The 14,020-nt window shown below is 48.7% G+C and overlaps 4 protein-coding genes across 15 annotated transcripts in view; 2 read left to right on the top strand and 2 right to left on the bottom strand.

The window, feature by feature from the left end:
- The first annotated feature begins 384 nt into the window (after positions 1–384).
- si:cabz01074946.1 lies at positions 385–3,311 on the top strand. 3 transcript variants are annotated; one of them, XM_037260791.1, is made up of 8 exons: positions 385–940; positions 1,147–1,206; positions 1,287–1,484; positions 1,615–1,725; positions 1,971–2,225; positions 2,303–2,410; positions 2,655–2,726; positions 2,924–3,311. In XM_037260791.1, exons 1-8 carry the CDS (start codon positions 913–915, stop codon positions 2,971–2,973), a joined length of 882 nt encoding a protein of 293 aa, XP_037116686.1. In that variant the 5' UTR covers positions 385–912; the 3' UTR covers positions 2,974–3,311. The 3 variants fall into 3 exon arrangements, with proteins under 3 accessions (XP_037116686.1, XP_037116685.1, XP_037116687.1); XM_037260790.1 differs by having other exon boundaries at positions 2,652–2,726; XM_037260792.1 differs by lacking the exon at positions 1,615–1,725 and having other exon boundaries at positions 2,652–2,726.
- LOC119128407 lies at positions 3,249–5,286 on the bottom strand. 3 transcript variants are annotated; one of them, XM_037260787.1, is made up of 5 exons: positions 5,109–5,286; positions 4,425–4,724; positions 3,946–4,233; positions 3,759–3,881; positions 3,249–3,581 (listed from the first exon to the last, which is right to left on the bottom strand). In XM_037260787.1, exons 1-5 carry the CDS (start codon positions 5,176–5,178, stop codon positions 3,439–3,441), a joined length of 924 nt encoding a protein of 307 aa, XP_037116682.1. In that variant the 5' UTR covers positions 5,179–5,286; the 3' UTR covers positions 3,249–3,438. The 3 variants fall into 3 exon arrangements, with proteins under 3 accessions (XP_037116682.1, XP_037116683.1, XP_037116684.1); XM_037260788.1 differs by having other exon boundaries at positions 3,759–3,875; positions 5,109–5,285; XM_037260789.1 differs by lacking the exon at positions 5,109–5,286 and adding an exon at positions 4,804–5,002.
- Positions 5,287–6,335: 1,049 nt separating this feature from the next.
- Positions 6,336–10,520, bottom strand: LOC119128395 (ATP-sensitive inward rectifier potassium channel 10-like). Of its 3 annotated transcripts, none has more exons than XM_037260765.1 (6): positions 10,112–10,520; positions 7,666–7,948; positions 7,393–7,604; positions 7,197–7,328; positions 6,913–7,090; positions 6,336–6,824 (listed from the first exon to the last, which is right to left on the bottom strand). In XM_037260765.1, the coding sequence occupies exons 1-6, from the start codon at positions 10,226–10,228 to the stop codon at positions 6,487–6,489; spliced, it is 1,260 nt and encodes a 419-aa protein (XP_037116660.1). In that variant the 5' UTR covers positions 10,229–10,520; the 3' UTR covers positions 6,336–6,486. The 3 variants fall into 3 exon arrangements, with proteins under 3 accessions (XP_037116660.1, XP_037116662.1, XP_037116661.1); XM_037260767.1 differs by having other exon boundaries at positions 7,666–7,999; positions 10,105–10,218; XM_037260766.1 differs by having other exon boundaries at positions 10,105–10,216.
- LOC119128382 (transcription factor COE3-like) overlaps positions 8,338–14,020 on the top strand; it is a 34,294-nt gene continuing 28,611 nt past the window's right edge. For 2 of the 6 annotated variants that reach the window (XM_037260742.1, XM_037260740.1), the window contains exon 1: positions 11,811–12,416. In XM_037260742.1, the coding sequence (XP_037116637.1) occupies positions 12,283–12,416 (134 nt within the window). In that variant the 5' untranslated portion in view covers positions 11,811–12,282. Of the gene's footprint in view, positions 8,437–11,810; positions 12,417–14,020 lie in introns of those variants that run through there. The other 4 variants (XM_037260741.1, XM_037260739.1, XM_037260744.1 and 1 more) reach the window with 3 other exon arrangements.

Genomic DNA, 14,020 nt, shown 5'->3' with positions numbered 1-14,020 from the left:
GACAAAACAATTTTTGCTACTTGTCATGTTGTGGAATGACAGAGAAAAGCCACGCCGCCGCATTCTCTGCCCGGCGGGAGGACACTACCAAAGTCAAAACATCCGCCATCCGAGTGCGGCGAATCACCGGCGCTGAGCGCATGCATGCATGCGTTGGGTGATTCTACCTCCGTGGCCACGTGCGGGTGCTCTGGCGTAGTTTTCCACGTGTTGCACAAAGTAATTCTACTGTAACTCGTCATGTTTCCTGTGTTTGTGACATTAAAATCACACAATCAAAAGTGTGCTTTTGTTGTCTGCGGCGGCACCTTGATGGAAAACCATTAGCCTATCTGATAGCTAGCATGTGCTGCTACGCTAGCGGACCTTCACGTGTATTCCTCAATCACACGAAAATCTTTTATGCTTTTGTTGTCGTCGTCGACGGCACCTTGATTGAAAACCATTGGCCTATCTGATAGCTAGCATGTGCTGCTACGCTAGTAGTCCTTCACGTGTCGTGCACACACAAAAAATCTTTTAAGTCCTTCAATCGGTATGGGCCCGATACCGATAGCTGCTATTGATACTTGCCCAGACCACTTGACTAATCGATAAACGCTCTCTTAGCAGTACTAGATTAAGTCACAATTCAAGGACCATGTGCTCTACTCGTAGAGTCGTCCTCGCTAGTAAGACAGTTGAGTGTTTGGGCTGAGTCTAGTTTAGATTTTTTTAGTTCCAGAGCAAGTTCTCAAATTCCTCGGAGTTCATCCTCCCCCAAGTTGTACGTCACTTCACCCCTTTGTCACTTCCTGAAAAGATGAGTGACATATCACGCGATGACTTACAGGAAGCGAAACGAGAGACGCGCCACATAGTCCCGCGACAAAAGCAGCGAGTCCACCTCCGTTTATTTATTTATTTTTTGCCATGATTCTCCAAGTGGTCGTTGTTCAAGGTAAGAACCATATAAACACAAACACTAGTGACCAGTTCAGGGCGTAGTCTGCTTCTTTTCAGATGAGATGCGCTCCAGCATAGATGGTTATGCGATGGGACCAGAAATGATCTCATGTGCTGCTGTGATGTTAGGCGGTGTCATTTGACCAAACACAAAAGCTCCACTCCATTTTTTTCGTTTTATTGTTGCCTTCATTACAACAGACTTCGCTCTGGCATTCGTGTTGGTTTTGCTCGGGTCCTTCTTTGGAGCAGCCGCTAACGGTGAGTGGACCCTCTCTTATACCATGCCATCAAATGACGTGCTTTTGAGATCTATTGTGTGGGACCAAATGTGCTTGCAGTGCTTCATCTCCAGAAAGTAGCCTACGAGGGCGACACAGTCACTCTGTCCTCCAGCGGCAACTCGTCCCAGGAGCTATTGTCCATCACGTGGTCTGTGTTTTCCAACCAGACTTGGATCGCCACCTTTCACAGCGGGAAGATAAACACCGACCGCTTCTTCCTGTTCAAGGGACGACTAACTCTCAACGCTTCATCAGGTGAGCACCGGCAACCCTTTTTTGTGTGTGTGTTAGCAAACTGATTAAAGCAATTGAATGTCAAAAAGAAAACAACAAAATTCCCTCCGAATCAGAAGTGTGGTTTGACGCCGTCTGCCATTATCCTCAGGCGACCTAACGATACGCAATGTGACCCAGGCGGACGCCGTGGACTACAGCGTGGAGATAGTGGACACAAAGAAGCGCACCATGGAGAGAGTGGTGACGCTGATGGTGAAAAGTAATTTGCCAGGCCCCGCATGAGCATACAGCTAACATCCGCCACATGGTACTAGCTAGTGCGCTGCGCTAGTTAGCGTTAAGCTCGTTAGTAATTCTATTCTTAAATGCAATAACAATGAGCTAGCTAGCAAGCTCGTTAGCCATTTTATTCTTACATGCAATAACAATGAGCTAGTTGGCCTATAACCAATTAGCTCACCAACTAGTTAGCTTACAGCTAATTTGTTGTCCCCTCCCTCTCAGAACACCTCCGGAAACCGAGCATCAGCACGCTGTTCTCTGTGAATTCGGACGGCGGCTGCTGGGTGGGGCTGCACTGTTTATCTCTGGATTTGGATGGCAATCTCTCCTGGACTCTGGAACCCCCCCTTGGGATTGCCTACAATAAGTTTGACCTTGACGCCAAGGTTCTTCTGGCCAATGTCCGCAACATCACACTCTTCACGTGTACCTCCAGCCGCAATACAGAGAAGGCCTCCGACAGCATTAGCGTGGAGTGTAAGGCTCCCTCCCCGGCCGGCCGGTATGGCTGATGAGTTGCTGTTTTGAGCAAGCTCCGCCTTTTGCGTGGACAGGTGCGACGGCATCCGGGCGCTGGCCTCGGCTTCGGATCAGCCTTTGCGTCTTGGCGGGAATCGTTGGCGGCGGTGTTCTGATGGCTGTCCTACTAAAGCGCTTGAGAGGTGAGTGTTCTCTCGTCAGAATTAAGAGTAGACTGGAGCGGACTACGAAAAGTGTGGCAGCTTGGCGGCCATGTTGGCAGGGGCAACTTTGCCATCAAAACAATGGAACAGGAGAGTGAGTTGCTTCAAATGCCACGCTCTACACATGTTAGCTTAGCATCTGTCGTAAAGGCATGCAGCTAGCTTGAAAGAAAAACGACATTGTTGTTGTAAAGCTCTTATCTTTGTTATTTTATCCTAACAGGGTCGAAAACAGGAAGCGCTAACATCGTGGCTCACCAACATTACCATTATCCTCCACCTAAGCATCAACAAGGTAAGCTAGCATAAACCATTCAGACAATTTTGATCTTTTCTTTCCAATAATGGTGGGTTTTGGACAAAAAGTACTTCATCGGCTCTTAGGAACGAGCCTTCCACACACTTTAAACACGCACGCACGCATGCACACACACAAACTCAAAAAGAGTTGTTAAAAATCCACTCATGATGAGTTTGATATTTTCTGAACAGATGAAGGAGGGGGAGAAGGAAGAGGAGCAGAAGAAGAGGACAAAGGATAGATGCTTTTGTTTTTGTCATTGTTGGACTATGTTGCATGCGGAAAGTATTGGTGGTGCTTTATTCATTTCCTGCAGTTGTTTTGTAACCAATAAGATTGAATTTCAAAATTGTCCACACCCGTACCGACATCCCGTAATCTTATCTTGGGTGGTGGAAAGGTGAACTTGTGTTTCAGGTATGTGAACTTGACTTGAGTATTCATTTGTTTGATGACCTCTTAATCTGACGCTCTACATTCGCAAGATTTTGTCAAACAAAAGAAAGCAAAATTGCATGTTGTGCATTGTGCTCACGTGGTTTATTTGAGGAGACAATAAAGTAAACTACAATATACAAAGATAAGGCAAGGTGTTTGACTTTTAACTAGCTTAACCCAACCTGGGACTTGCACTTTACGTAGCTGCGCTTTTTGAGGTTGTTTATTTCAGCCGCCGCCACAAAATGGCGCATTAAGGGCCGTGCTCTTACAAGGCCATGCGGCTTGGCTGGAGCTCGTCATAGACCGTCTGCACGGGGTGCAACGGCGCCGTCCCGCGTGGCTCCCTAACGTAGTTCGGCGCCACGTCGCCAATGTCCGCGTAGACCGTCGCCTCCTCAAACTTCCTGCCTGTGGCGTTGCAAACAGAAAGTCAATAAAACAACATAGAAAAGTGAGATGGGATCTGCCATAGCAATAAGATGACTTAAAAGTTCCTGAGAGTGATTTAGGTGAATGTGAGTATTTTAGCAAGAGAATATTTTTGTTTGTGAGAGATCAGTGGTAAGTTAGGAAGGCTGTTCTCACTTGATCGCCGGCGCCTGCGGCGTCGGTGACAATCGACGGTGACTATCGCGGCCACCAAGACGAGCAGACAGAAGGCTCCCGCCGCCGCGCTGAGTTTGACCGTAAAGCTCATGGGATCTGAAACTGTGATTTCATCATTGACGCACTCGTAAGGGGGGGGGGGGGGCAAGATTGACCCGTTTGTCACCTGTCGCCGACATGACGTCGGCCGTGTCGTTGGCGCACGTCACGGAGGCGCTGGCGGACTTGGCGCTCACAAGGTTGGAAACGGTGCAGGTGACCTGGGTGGCGGCGCCCCGCGGCGCCATGCTGACCCAATGCCGCGGGCCGCTCAGGCTTCGGTTCCCCACCCGCCACTCGTACTCCAGCGGCCCCTCGCTGGCGGAGGCGCTGCAGCGCAGCAGGACGCTGCACGAGCGGTTGGCGGCCCGCCACGAGGCATTGACGCTCACCGTAGGTTTTGCCGTTATAACCTCTAGAGGGAAAAAAAGTTGATTGAACTCTTGCTTGGGTTTTATTCTCACCCATATCTGTTGATGAGCACGTCGCATAGTGTGCGACACGCGCACACATGATTTGTTTCAGCCGAACTTACGTTTCTTGCATGCAACGAAATAAGTCACACACCCACGTCTCACTAAGTTGCTGTGTTCTTTGAGGCGTTACCGTGAACTCTTAGCGTGACTTGCACCGTATCTCGCTGCTGGTCGTTGACCGCCGACACAAAACTGAAGTTGCCAGAGTCCTCCAGACTCACGCCCCTCAGTGTCAGATTGAAGTCACGGGGGTCGAGGTCCACTCTTCCGGCGAAGCGGCTCGCCTCGACGACGCCGTCTGAGGAGGACGCCACCTTACTGCCTCGGTAGTTCCAACGGGCAAAGGTGACGTTTTTTCTCGGTAAACACGACGACATCTCCACCGTGTCGCCGGCTCGTCCGTGGATGACTCGTCGGCATCCCGACGCTTCTGCAAAGAAGAACGACAACAGCGGCATCAATGGGAAGCTAACAAAGGTAAGGCCGACCGAGGTATGTTTACGACGTACGTGACGATCGCAACATGTTTTTGCAGTTCATTAAAACAACCAAATCATACAGAGCAGCATGCGGAGCATCACATCTCGAGAGGATTTTTTTCAACGTCGCGCATCCATCGACGGGTTGTTAAAATGCAAGATTGTCGGCAAGCTCCCGTGTCTCTATTTGCTCCTACAAAGAGGAACAACGACGACGCTCTGGAAGCAAAGAGGAAGTGCGACGGTACAGACCGGCTGACATAAGCAAATCAATATCAACACTCTGCAGCGTTTTTATTTTACGCGACGAGACTTTGTCGTTCCAAAAGACGTACCGTGGAGGCTCACCAGCAGGAGCCACGCGCTGCCGTAGCACAGGAAGTAGCTCCGGCCATCAGCGACCATCTTGCAGTTTCAACTTTAGCGCCGACTCCACCCTGGCCCCTGGGGACTGTCCACGCGTCTCAAAGACTTGGAAGCTCAAAAGGGGCGGAGCTTCTGTCTTTTACCACATCCTTATTATTAAAAGTAGGGCGGAAACTTGTGGCAAAAAGTGAAACCCTAGCAGTGCTCCATTTCCCTAATGTCGCAAGACTGAGAAGACCTTTGGAAAACCTTTCCCATCATGTTCTTCTCAAATGGGAGAAGGCGAGGCTTTTGGCTACAGCTGCCTCAATCGAAGAAACAATTTGTGCAGATAAAATTAAAAAAGAAGAAAAACGAGAGGAAGATGCAGAAAGAAACACCGGATCTGGTTAAGTTTCCTGTTCTAGTTGGTTAGAGTTTATCTTTTGTCTCATGTCACCACAGAGACTGACAGATTTGATGAGCAAACAAGTTTTTATCCTGGGGCCAAGACTAAGAAACGATTGATGTAAAAAAAAAAAAAGAGATTACTGATTTAGATTCAACATTCAAGATAACGGGAGCGCTCTGTGACCCCAATAAAACAAAAACTCCCTTCCGACTTTCAGTTGTGTGTCTGGGACTGTGAAAGTCTTTAGTTGTACGTAAGATGGACTGCTAGGAAGAAAGTGTGACAGATGGATGGATAGCAAGATTGATCGACAGCTGCTAGCCAGACAGCTCCAGATCCTGGACACGGATATCAACCAACATTGGGTCAATCGGATTGGGTCGCAAACTCGCTAGCTAGATACATGATAAATACAGACAGACAAGACAGACAGACTGCTAGAGACAGATCCACAGACAGACGTGTAGTGTCTAGCTAGCTAGCTGGTTAGCTAGCTGTTCGCTCACTAGCTGGTTAGCTAGCTGGCAGGAGACAGATCCACCCACAGACAGACCCATAGTCTCTAGCTGGCTAGCTGGTTAGTTGGCTAACCAGCTGTTAGCTAGCTGGCAAGCTAGCTGCCTGGTTCACTAGCTGTTCGCTAGATAGTTCGCTTGCTAGCTAGCTAGCTAGCTAGCTGGTTAGCTAGCTGCCAGAAGACAGCTTGATAGAGGTAAACAGATAAGAGAGACAAATAAGAAGATGGCCAGAGAAACACAGACGCTCGTCAGATACGGAAAGGCAATTGTTGAGGAGGACACGCGTCTCAAACGAGACATTTAGACTTTATTACGTTGAGGATGTAAAATGTTAATGTTGAAAGTAATGTAGTTTCCGAAAATGACTTTAGTGTCTTGTTAGTGGTTCAAGCAAAACCAGGTGGGAGGGAGTCCATGATGCCGCTTCCTGTGCCCGAGTCAAACGTTACTGATCCGCATGCTTAGCGCGCCACTGTCTTGGCTCCGCCTCGCTCGGCCCCGCCCTCCTCCCCTGTAGTCTTCTTCCGGTCTCTTTTTCCCCAGGTCCGTCCCTCCCTTGCCCGGCGGCGGGGTTTTGGCTTTGGCGACCTTGTCGAAGAAAGTGAAGTCGGCCACGTAGCCCCCCGAGGTGGACAGCGACATGACGGGCGGGAATTCGTAGCCCCAGAGGATCTCGTCGGGGAGGTACGACGTGCGCACCTGGCAGGTGGCCGACGTCGGCTCCACCGTGGCGCTCATGATGACCAGCAGCTCAAAGTCGGCCGCCCAACCTCCACCTAGTGCAAACGGGAGGAGGGGCTTGATGGCTTTCAAACTGGCGACATGCTCATCCTGCATTGGGTCACCTGCTCGTGGCGGGCCTACCTTTGGCGGCCCAGCCTCGCAAGGGGCTGCTGTCGTCGATGACGTGGTAGAAGGTCAACGGGATGATGAGGAAGGGGCTGTCGCTGGACGTGTCCACCTGGAAGGAAACGTTGCGCTGGTCCAAATGCAGGGCCTCGCCCTCCTCGCTCAGCGACGTCTGCAGCAGCTTCCCCGTCACCTGAACGGCAACACGGCCGAGATGTTATTGCTACGCGTCGGTTGGACTAGCGACCGCGAGTTAGCGCGCCGTAATGGAATGGCGCGTTCGCAAGGCTCGACGGTACCTGACAGCCCAGCAGCAAGCTCTTGCGCATGTTGGCCACACGCACCATCAGACACGGCCACCCTTCGTGCGTGGACACCACGGCGTGCTGGCTGAACTTGACCGTCTCGCCGCGCTTCTTGGGCCGCGCCACCTGCCGGCACAGGAAACGGGTGACGAGGGCGCCGGTGGCCGGCCGGCCGCCGCTCAGGGCTCACCTTGGCCAGGAAAGTGCCGGTGATGAAGATCTCCATCACCATGGTGACCACCAGCTGGAAGATGAGCAGCACGATGGCGGCCGGACACTCCTCCGTGATGACGCGTGAGCCGTAACCGATGGTGGTCTGCGACTCCAGCGAGAAGAGGAAGGCGCCCGTCAGCGTACGCACCTCCGTCACGCACGGCGTGTGGTTGGAGGCCCAGCCGGAGTCTGAAGGGAGAAGGTTTTTTCATTTTTGTGCGTTACGCCAGCCGCTAAGCGTTCCACTCACCTGGCAAGTCGCCGTGCACGGCGGCCACCAGATACCACAGCAAGCCAAAAAGAAACCAGGTGCCGGCGAATGTGGCGCAGAACAAGAAGAACTTGTAGCGCCACTGCATGTCCAGGAAGGTCGTCCAGAGGTCGCGCAGGTAGAGCGCCCGGCGTCCTCTCACGTGCTCGATCAGCACGTTGCTGCGCCCGTCTTTGGAAAAAACGCGGCAGCGGCGCTGCCCTTCGCCCGAGCCCTCGGCCGCCGGGCTCAGCAGCGGCACCGTGTGGGAGTGGCTTATCATCTGAGTATGGGAGGAGGTGGCGTGACAACATGCGCTGATGTCTCCTACACCCTTGAAATGCACGATTGAAATAAAAAAATGAAACAATTTGGGTTGAGAATTGGACCCACCCAGGAAGTTGAGTCCATTAAGGTTGGGTCAGTCCAAATTTTTAACCCAAATTGTTTTAATTTTTTTATTTGAAGTGTCTCTGTGCATCAGAGATGGGAACCTGGCGGCGGCCTTCGGCCATCCTTCGAGTGGCGCTGAATTTATTTGTGAACAAACAAGCATTTCTTGTTGCTGAAGTTTGGACGTATGTCGTACCGGTTTTAACCACAAGGTGGCAGGCATCGCTTAGCACCGCCTTCAAACATTGAAGCTGAACTCGTGAAGAAGTGTGTGTCATGGCTACCGCACGGAGTTTTAAACGGGAACAATTCAAGGCTTAAGCGTTTTACAATCACGTGTGGCGGCTTAATTGGACGAGCCACGTCGGGCACACACAGGTGAGTCAGCCAGCCAGCCGACTTCTTCATTGGATGTACAGGAAGATATACAAGTGAAATGTTTGACCAAATTGAATTTTGTGAAAATGAGTTCTTTCCCTCAATGTTGGTTTGGCGCTTTGCGCTAGCTTGATTTTTTTTTTTTTTTTTTTTTTTTTTTTTTTTTACCAATGGTGGCAGGTGCTTTTGATTTGTGTAGTTGAGCATTGTTTCTGTTCTACATACATTGGAAACTTAAAATATATACAAATATTGCCCAACAACAACCCACAAATGTTATTTTTATCATACGTGTTGAGGAAATGTGCGGTGCCACCGATGTCAAAGTCAAGGCCCGGCCGGGGGCCTGATACGGCCCGCCACATCATTTGATGTGGCCCGCCAAGACAAATTGTGCATCAAATTCGTGTGTCATGACTAGAATTGCAAATTGTCTTCACTTTCAATAGTATCTTTTTTTTTAAATTTTAATTATTTGACCTGTTCTTACTCGTCTGATTTGAAAAGGAGTTATTTGTCCGTTTGTTTTGTAGCTTTTACCGTATATAATATGAGGTGCTCATACATTGATTTGGGTTGACAGTCGTAATGGCCCTCCGAAAGAAGTTATGACTACAATGTGGCCCGCCAAAAAAATGACTTTGACACCCCTGATATAAACGGTTGCCCCCTCCATCCCGAATGTAAATTTTCGTGTGCGTGCCTACTTGCGATATGTTTGCGCTTTTTCCGTGACTTTATGTTTGTGCGTGTATATGAGCTGCTGTGTGTATATTTGATTTTGTGTGCATTACATGTATAATGTCTTTCATATTTCAAAGTCAAAGTCAGCTTTATTGTCAATCCCTTCATATGTCGAGACACACAAAGAAACCGAAATTCCGTTTCCTCTATCCCACGGTGACGAGACATACAAGTAGACGACACAAAATAAAAACAAGAAGGCACAAACAATAAATAATACACAAAAAATAACAATATAAATAAAATGAGCGATGAATAAATATTTTGAGTATTTTTGTGTGTGTTCGTCTGTTTTTGTGCAGTGTTTTTTATCTTTGTCTATGTCAGTAAATATGTGTTGTTTTGTGTGTGTTTGTGAATTTGTTTCCAAGTGTACAGTATTTGTGTTTCTCTCTGTATGTGCGTGCCTCTGTGTGTGTGTGTGCCAGTCTATACACGTGTGTGTGTGTGCGTGCGTGCCTGCCTGCACAAACCGACTTTGTCTTGTTGAACCTTACAGAACAAAAGACACGTTGACAAAGTTCATCGGGTTGCGTGACGGCGTGTGCGTGAAAGGTGGGTGTGGACAAGAATGTGGCGGGCGGGACACAAGTGAGAGTTGAGTCGGATGATGACTGGCTTGAAAAGTTAGCGTGACCCGCCCGGTATGGTGATTTCAAACTATAATCGTTCATGACTTGTCGGTTCAGAGTTGTAAGATGACTAAGAGACTTTAACCGTAGCGCAACTAAAAAACAAATACATCTTTTTGAGAGGGGAATGAAAAAACAACAAATGTTACATCGGTGCTGAGAATTAAATTCTCATATCGGTGGAAATCAGCAGTTCAAAGTGCGTCCGATTTAATAAAGTTGATATGTTCCAGCAGGCTTTTCCTGACATTTTTAGAACATGTGACCGACCATCAAGCAAAAATAAACGTACCTTTCACCTTTTCATGGTGTGGCGTCTGACGGTGCTGCTGGTGCCGCTGGCGCTGGCGGTACTGGTCCCAGCGGCTCCCAGTGCAGCTGCGACTCCCCCCCCCCCCCCCCTCCACAAGTCCCATTTTTCATTCATTCATTCATTCATTCAACCCTCCCCAGCCTGTCGTGACTGAAGCCGCCTTTGTGTGTCATTTCATGTCATCTTGCATAAATTCATGCCGTCCGTCTTGCAGCAAGCTCATTTCCAGTCCATGCAACTTTGACATCATCAACAATCGTGCCACTTGCTAGCAATAACGGCTTATTTCTGATATAGTCACAAAAAGAGGGAATTTGAAAGAATAGTTGAGAAGCGCAGGATAATCAAGTCAAGAAGGGACAGTCCTAACGCTTTGACCTCATCGATGATGTCACTCACTCATTGGAAGAGTTTGCGTCCGTAATATCCTCACTCTTATAAATATGTAAATAGTTGAAATCAATATTTAACTATTTTAAATTATTTTAATAAATATTTTGTTTTTCAATGTTTTGACTAAAAACATACAAATAAAAACAGGACCTGTTTTTATTTTTAAATTTCGTGCCCAGGCGTCCTATGTGGAGCCATTTCTTTGTAGTTCTTGGTCGAACCACAAGATGGTGCAGTCTTCCTTTTTTCATCTCTCAATCGCTCGCGCCAAACAAAAACTTGCTCCAAATGAGTCTTTTGTTGCTGTTGTGCTTTCTTTATGGAAGGAACCTGTCAGGAAAAAAAAAAAGGACAACAAAAACGTTTGGAAGCTTTAGCCGAGAGAAAAAACATAAATCTGTACGATTAATGTTTCTTGATGTTAAATGTGACTTTTTATCTTCAACATGCGACAGTGTACATGTGTGAGGACATCATTATGAGGAGGAAAAAAAAAAAAAGAAGTCATAACGCAGTGGGGGGAAAAAAAAAAGATCATTGTTTATATTAATGCGCCACGCGCTCCGTTTCATCCAACTCATTCTGCTGCTTTTTCATCTGCCCAACACCAAACGTTCCAAAACCCGATCAGTTGTACAAATGGGCTCCATTTGGATCTCAGCTTCTTCCACTTCCTGCCCACAAAGTGCACGTCCTGTCCCTTTCTGAGGAGAAAGATTGACAAAGTCGAGTTCATCGTCAACTTGAAGGACAAACCATTTGACATTTTTACTGTCGGGATTCGAAGCGCTCTGCTCTCAGCGTGACATTTTTTGCAGCGTGGGCAAACGCAGCCGGCCGGGGCTGTGATGTGGCAGCCGCGGACAGCCAATCAGAGGCGAGCCCTGCGCGAGCCTTCAAACAATCCAAGCGCCCAAACGCCCATGCCAGAGGTCTGCTCAGTCAATTTCATTTCCTGTCCCCCCTCATTCCGATCTCCTCCGCTCAAAACAGATTCCACTTGCCGTCCAATTTGCGTGAGCCTGCCAACTTGCGCGGCATTTTTTGCAGCGTGCACGGCCACGGGGAGCGCCGAGCGGGCCGCGACGTCCAATGGGAAGCGGGGACGGCACTGGTATTCAAATGAGGCCACCGTATACGGAGAGGAGCGCACGCCCCCTCGGGTCCCGCGGGAGATCCGAGCGTCCGTCCCGGAGAACGAGGAAGAAGAGGAGGAAGGAGCTCTTCCCCCGGGATGCGTCGGAGACGGGGCCGGGGGGGTGGGGGTTGTTAGCGCCAATCCGCCTCGGCCCCCCCACCCCCTCGCCTTAGCCAGCCCCCCCCTCCCCATCACTCCTCCTCTCGGTGGCGTCGCGGACCTCCTTTTGAAGGCGAGTCTTGTTCTATCAAAGCTTGTTTCTGTCTTTGGACTTTTCCCGTGGCCGCCGGTCGCCTTCATCCAAGCTCCCCCCGCACGGCACCGCACCGCAACGCTCGCACCCCCTCGGGGATGCCCCGCTGCTCGGCTCCCGCTGCCCTCCTCCTCCTCCTCCTCCAAGTTGGCGGCGTGGAGCGTTGAAGCTCTCAAAGATCTCCATCATCGCTCCGGAGGGATCGCACCTTCCGGACTCTGGCGTGGATCGGGACTCCCTGGTTTCTGAGAAGGTCCCTTTGGTGCGCCCGCCCGCCCCACCCCGACGGCCAGCGTCCCTCCCCCGTCCCTCGCCGTCGTCATCCAGGTGCGTGACGGATTACTCCGGGTCTTCCTGGTGCGGGTCGGCGGCGATGTTCTCCATCCAGGACGGCCTCCCGCGGGGTGGTCTCACCATGAAGGAGGAGCCGCTCCCCACCGGCATGACCCCCGTGAGGTCCTGGATGGCCGGCGCCGGGATCCTCGACGCCAACACGGCCGCGCAGAGGTCAGCGTGCGACTTTTGTTCCGTTTGGGATTGGCGAATTGAGCTCCGAAAGAGGCCAAAAGCCCATTTTCATTGCTCTTTTGGTTCACTTGTCGCTTGCTTGAGATGACAAGTGACAAAATGACAACAACAAAAAGTCTCCGATGAATTTTGGATTCGGTTGGCGGACAAACAAATCAAATTGTTATTCGATACCTCAAATCATTTAACCTGATCTATAGGTTGCCTCGGGGGGGGGGGGGGAAAAAAAAGTTTTGATCTTGTCTGTGGAATTGAAAAGAATCACCCTGAAAAATGAGAAATGGCAGGATGGTAAAATCGTGGCATGAAAACCGTCAAATTCGCCTCGTTCATATTTCGTCCAATGAATCGATTTCATCGTTTCAATAAGCAAAATGCATTTTATTCAATACTTTTTGTCCATTAGAAGAAACTTTTGAATTTTTGGAATGAAGTGTCAAAGCCAGCAAATGTCATCGTTGCGGTTTTATGTGCATACACGTGTATCATTTATATCAATTGATAGAAATAGATACACAAATTATTTTTTTTGTACATTATGAATCGTATATTATATATATTTATGTATGTATATTGCCACGCCTGTATTTATGTATGACAAATTATTTGCTACATGTATATTATAAATTTATGTACATATTTAAATTTAGTGTGCGTGTGCGAGCGCACGTGCGAGAGCACGCTCTCAGTCCCAAATAAAAGCGCTTTAATTATGAATAATTCATGACAACACATTTCATAATAATAGTAACAATAAATGCCATTAAATGTCACACGCGCACACAGACACACACACACACACGCATGCATGTAATTGGGTGTATAAATAACACATTGATTTTATAATATAATCATTATATATAAGTAAATATTTTGTAATTATCTGACCACACTGATAACTGATATGGCAGGTACAAATCCATTTCTAATGTTTCATTTGATTATGATCGGAAGAATCATCGTCTCAAAAAAAGAATCATCAAGCCACTCCAAGTCAGGAGAAACAATCGACGCAATCGTGAAAGAAATCCCCAATTCAAATTGACCATGTGCTTGCAATAATGTTCATCTTTTCAACTTTTATTCATGGGACAGCGTACACACACATACAAACATACATACACACACGCACTCACAATCAGGCTTTTGGCGCAAGTGCGCACGCTTGCTTTCAAAGCAAAGTCTTCTTCGTGTGTGTGTGTGTGTGTGTTTTTGTGTGTGTGTTTTTGTGTGTGTGTGTGTGTGTTTTTGTGTGTTTTTGTGTGTGTGTGTTCCACCAAGATGTTTGAGCATGGTGGTGGTGGTCCGCTTTGGCCCGGTAATGGCAGTGTTATCAGGGAGTGTGTGTGTGTGTGTGTGTGTGTGTGTGTGTGTGTGTGTGTGTGTGTGTGTGTGTGTGTGTGTGTGTGTGTGTGTGTGTGTGTGTGTGTGTGTGTGTGTGTGTGTGTGTGTGTGTGTGTGTGTGTGTGTGTGTGTGTGTGTGTGTGTGTGTGTGTGTGTGTGTGTGTGTGTGTGTGTGTGTGTGTGTGTTAATAGAGCGTGTCATTTCTAATTAGGACACGCCCCTCACTAGAGTGGCCCCG

The sequence above is a fragment of the Syngnathus acus genome, chromosome 10 (genome assembly GCF_901709675.1).
Source record: "Syngnathus acus chromosome 10, fSynAcu1.2, whole genome shotgun sequence".
NCBI lineage: Eukaryota > Metazoa > Chordata > Actinopteri > Syngnathiformes > Syngnathidae > Syngnathus > Syngnathus acus.
Note: the sequence above shows the minus strand (reverse complement) of the source record. Positions and strands in the feature narration are given on the sequence as shown.

What these genes read in the sequence shown, in the direction of transcription:
- si:cabz01074946.1 (XM_037260790.1), top strand. Translation starts at nt 913, where the DNA reads ATGATTCTCCAAGTGGTCGTTGTTCAAG. An exon ending in CTTTGGAGCAGCCGCTAACG is followed by an intron (nt 1,207 to 1,286) that starts GTGAGTGGACCC and finishes ATGTGCTTGCAG; the next exon opens with TGCTTCATCTCCAGAAAGTA. An exon ending in CCTACTAAAGCGCTTGAGAG is followed by an intron (nt 2,411 to 2,651) that starts GTGAGTGTTCTC and finishes ATTTTATCCTAA; the next exon opens with CAGGGTCGAAAACAGGAAGC.
- LOC119128407 (XM_037260787.1), bottom strand. Translation starts at nt 5,178, where the DNA reads ATGGTCGCTGATGGCCGGAGCTACTTCCTGTGCTACGGCAGCGCGTGG. An exon ending in CCTGCTGGTGAGCCTCCACG is followed by an intron (nt 4,725 to 5,108) that starts GTACGTCTTTTG and finishes TCTTCTTTGCAG; the next exon opens with AAGCGTCGGGATGCCGACGA. An exon ending in CGACGTCATGTCGGCGACAG is followed by an intron (nt 3,882 to 3,945) that starts GTGACAAACGGG and finishes ATGAAATCACAG; the next exon opens with TTTCAGATCCCATGAGCTTT.
- LOC119128395 (XM_037260765.1), bottom strand. Translation starts at nt 10,228, where the DNA reads ATGGGACTTGTGGAGGGGGGGGGGGGGGGGAGTCGCAGCTGCACTGGG. An exon ending in CGTGCACGGCGACTTGCCAG is followed by an intron (nt 7,605 to 7,665) that starts GTGAGTGGAACG and finishes TTCTCCCTTCAG; the next exon opens with ACTCCGGCTGGGCCTCCAAC. An exon ending in GCTTGCTGCTGGGCTGTCAG is followed by an intron (nt 7,091 to 7,196) that starts GTACCGTCGAGC and finishes GTTGCCGTTCAG; the next exon opens with GTGACGGGGAAGCTGCTGCA.